Here is a 4,101-nt window from a genome sequence, read left to right on the forward strand (position 1 = left end):
AGACAGTAGAGAATTAGAAGGATATCCTCAATGAAATACTATCAAATAAGATTGATTCAACTTACAGAGTTGTTAAACTGGAAAGATTTTTGAAGGTTCCTGCTTGGATTTCCTTGATTTCGTTATTACCCAATTTCCTGGAACATAAAATTGAGTTAAGAACATCTATGGAACAAATGTGTGAGAGAATATTTGATATTATGTCTACAGAACTAGATAATGGAAGAGATGGAATGTAGCTTACTATCATGACGAGGTTCTAGATGGTGTTGTGCAATGAGGGCAGTGACGAATATGAGGATGAGGCAGAGAAGAAATTAATGTGGGAGTAATGATGATGATGGTGATGATGAGGAGGATGAGGATGATATGATCCTGAAGATGGAGGATGATATGATCCTGAAGATGTCGAACAGTTGTTGTCGCGTGTTGGATGGATCTGACTATCGGCGGAGTCAATAGTGAAGATCGACACGCCACCTGCCTTGGCCAGAAAGCGCAGCCAATGTTCCTCTGACTGGTAGCAGTAGCGAAGGAGTTTATGAGTTGGACCAGGTCGCAAGGCCTGAACACCGATTTTTCTCTTCCGCCAATCCCTCATCAACTTTTATAGAATTCTCTTTGAAAGAAGATGAAGCTGGAGAAAGAAGTGATGCCCCTAGTGCATTTTCAGAAATTACTGTCAGTTTATAAGGAAATGCATATTATTCCTGAGGCAATCGACAGATTGTATATTTTGTATATAGTGCGTCAACGAGAGTGAGGAAAAAAAGAAAGCATGGAAAGAGATTAAATGTTTAGGATTATATTGTCAATAAGAGAGAAAGAAAAAACTAATGAAACTTACAGAGTCGTTAAACTGGGAAGAGTTTGAAGAGATCCAACTTCTAATTCATTGATTTCATTATTATACAACTCTCTGTAACAAAAAATAGGGAATAGTGAAAAAATGTATATAAGTTCGTAATGAAATATAAAATAGAACTACATGCAGTGAAAAGCATGTAAAAAAATATGTAGAAGAGGAGGATAAAGTAGAAGTAGAAGTAGGAGGGAAATGATGTGGAGGAAGAGTAGTAGGAGGAGGGGGAGGAGGAGGAGGAGGAGGGGCGGAAGAAGTAAAAGAACAAAGTGGAGAAGAAATGGCAGAAAAGGAAGGACTACAACTACAGACGGGAAAAGAAGCAGAAAAAGACACATCTATAGAAAGACATTACAGATTTAGAACGATATCCCCAAAGAAATACTATAAACGTAGGTTGATTCAACTTACAGATTTGTCAAACTGGAAAGATTTTCGAAGGTCCCTGCTTTGATTTTCTTAATTTCATTAACGTACAATTTCCTGGAATATAACATTAAGAACATTTATTGAACAAATTTGTGACTAAAGAATTGGATGATGGAAGAGATGAAAAGTAGATTAACATCTTGAACTTTATAATGATGATGAGGATACTGTTGTGTGTGGTGGGGACTGTGATGAGAATGATGATGTGGCAGAGGAGAAGAAATGATTGTGGGAGTGTATATGATGATGTTATGAGGATGATGATGGGGGTGATGTTAATTTTGATCCTTGTGAAAGTGATGAGGATTTTCTAGTTTTTGTTGTGATGAAGAATATGATATTGATGATGATGTTGGTGGAGAGGTTTTCTGTTGGTGATGATGTTGATGACGTTGGTGATTTTTCATGTGTAAAAGAAGAAGAAGAAGAAGAAGAAGAAGAAGAAGAAGAAGAAGTCCTATGGTGTTTATTTTGTAATAGTTTTGTAGCTGTACTAGGCCTGTACCACCTTCTGTACGTTGCGCTGTATATATAACCTTTGTATGGCTGATGTTCAGTGGTGCATCCTAATTCCTGACATTATTTTCTTTGTTTTCTGTGTGTTTTGATTGGTTCATTCAGAATCCAGTTAATGATACTGCAACTGAATCTTTTAGAGGAAGGAGGAGGAAGATGTAGTGGGAGAAGGAGGAGGAAAAGAAATGCTCAACAGAAAAGATCTTTCGCGTTTGGGAGTAAATGAAGAAGAAATAGAAAAGTGTAAAATAAATTACTCTGAGTATAAACATAAATAATGTCATTCACAATTTATAATTAGAACGGAAATCCATGAATGGTAATCAGCGTTCATCGAGATGTAAATATAATAAATAATATACAAAAGGATATACAAATGAAGTCGATACACTCGTATACATTCACTCAGACTGAAAAACACAGATTGACATATGCACATACATACACAAAATCATCTATATTAATTATAACAATACCACACAGTGATACTCACACAAACACACACTCACACACGTACTCCTTCTCAGACATTCACAAAGAATTGCATATTCCTGTGGAAAGCAACTGAATGTATATAGTGAGTCAAGGAGAGTGAGAGAAAAAAGAAAGCATGGGAAGACATTAAATGTTTATAATTATATTATGAATAAAAGAGAGTCAAAAACTAATGCGACTTACAGAGTTATTAGACTGGGAAGATTTTGAAAAGATCCAACTTCTAATTCATTGATAGCATTATTATTCAAAGTTCTGTAATAAAAAGTGAGACGTGAAAAAATGTATACAGGGTCGTAATGCAATATAATGCCTAAAAATTTAGGCAAGTAATCGCTGATGATGACGGGGTTGATGATGATGTTGATTATGATGGTGGTGGTTGCTGTCGTGGTGATGGTGGTGGTTGCTGTCGTGGTGATGGTTGTGATAATTCGGAGGATGAGGATGATGGTGATATTGTTCATGTTGATACTCATGCTTATCATGGTGGTGATGATGATGATGATGATGATGAGGGGGGGGAGGAGGAGGAGGAGGAGGAGGAGGATAAAAATGTTGATGATTGTGGTAGTGGTGGTGCGTATGGTATTCTGAGAATGATGTTGATGAGGAACGTTATGGCAATGATGATTTTGATAATGGTGAGTGTGAAGAAATTACGTAGCTGGAAATATATAAATTAAACGGTTAAGTGTTGGAAGGTTTAGAGATATTTATATATGATTAAAGTTGCTTAAAAAATACAATTACAAGATTGATGTGTGTCATTCCACGTTGATCCAGTGCTAAACGCAGTAAGTGTTATATAATCATGAATACAAGTTGATGCACTAGTATTGAACCACCCCCTTACACGAAACATAAACATATGCATACACATACATAAAATATGTTGCTTGAACAATCATATGTACAAACACACACACTCATGTGGTGGTGGTGGTGGTTTTGGTGGTGGTAGTGGTGGTGTTGCTGCTGCTGATGATGATGATGATTGTGGTGTTGGGGACGATGACGGTGGTGGTGATAGTGGATATAATGAGAAGGCCGTGGAGGACGGGTAGGATATATTTAATGCTAATAATGATGATAAAAACTAATGCTGATTATGGTGGTGATGATGAAAACGGTGTTGCCAGTAATAAATGTATTGACGACGATAATTATGGTGAAGATAATTCTTGTGATGAGCAAAACGATCCTGATTAAGATTCTGATGACCAAGATGAAGAACAGCTTGATCAAGAAGATGCTGGCAGTGATGAACGAAAAAGATGAAGTTGAAGACGTTTTACATACGACAAATATCTAAGAAACAAACAAATGAAAGAGCGGGAACGCAAATGCAAAAGAAATCTGGAAGAAGTACGAGAATAGAAGGGAATGAAGAAAACGAAGTAAAAGAAGGTGGAGGAGGAAGAAAATGAGGGGGGGAAGAGATGGGAATGAGGCAGACGACGAAGTGAGAAGAAATTGGAGAAACAGAGAAGAGAAAGAAAAGCACAAGTAACAAATTTTGAACATTTTGGAAATGTTGGGGATTCGCTGTCTTTGTGGTGATGATGAATATGATATTAATGATGATGATGATGATGATGACGGCGTTGAAGATGGTGCGTTTAAAAGAAGATGAAGAAGAAAAAAGTAATAGAATCAGAGGCAGAAGACGACGACGAAGTAGAAGGAAAGAAGGTAGTAGTAGTAGTAGTAGTAGTAGTAGTAGTAGTAGTAGTAGTAGTAGTAGTAGTAGTAGTAGTTGTGGTAGTAGTAGTAGTAGTAGTAGTAGTAGTAGTAGT

General features: G+C 36.8%; 1 protein-coding gene across 5 annotated transcripts in view; it reads right to left on the reverse strand.

Moving 5' to 3' along the window:
- The window catches only part of LOC106876183 (leucine-rich repeat-containing protein 15-like), a 56,288-nt gene that overhangs the window by 18,989 nt on the left and 33,198 nt on the right, over positions 1-4,101 (reverse strand). For 4 of the 5 annotated variants that reach the window (XM_052977922.1, XM_052977924.1, XM_052977920.1 and 1 more), the window contains 3 exons: positions 2,486-2,557; positions 1,274-1,345; positions 848-919 (listed from right to left, as the gene is read on the reverse strand). The exons of the other annotated variant lie outside the window; for it this stretch is intronic. In XM_052977922.1, coding sequence (XP_052833882.1) covers positions 848-919; positions 1,274-1,345; positions 2,486-2,557 — 216 coding nt within the window. The remainder of the gene's footprint in view (positions 1-847; positions 920-1,273; positions 1,346-2,485; positions 2,558-4,101) is intronic. 5 annotated transcript variants of the gene reach the window in all.

Source organism: Octopus bimaculoides, chromosome 29, assembly GCF_001194135.2.
Source record: "Octopus bimaculoides isolate UCB-OBI-ISO-001 chromosome 29, ASM119413v2, whole genome shotgun sequence".
NCBI lineage: Eukaryota > Metazoa > Mollusca > Cephalopoda > Octopoda > Octopodidae > Octopus > Octopus bimaculoides.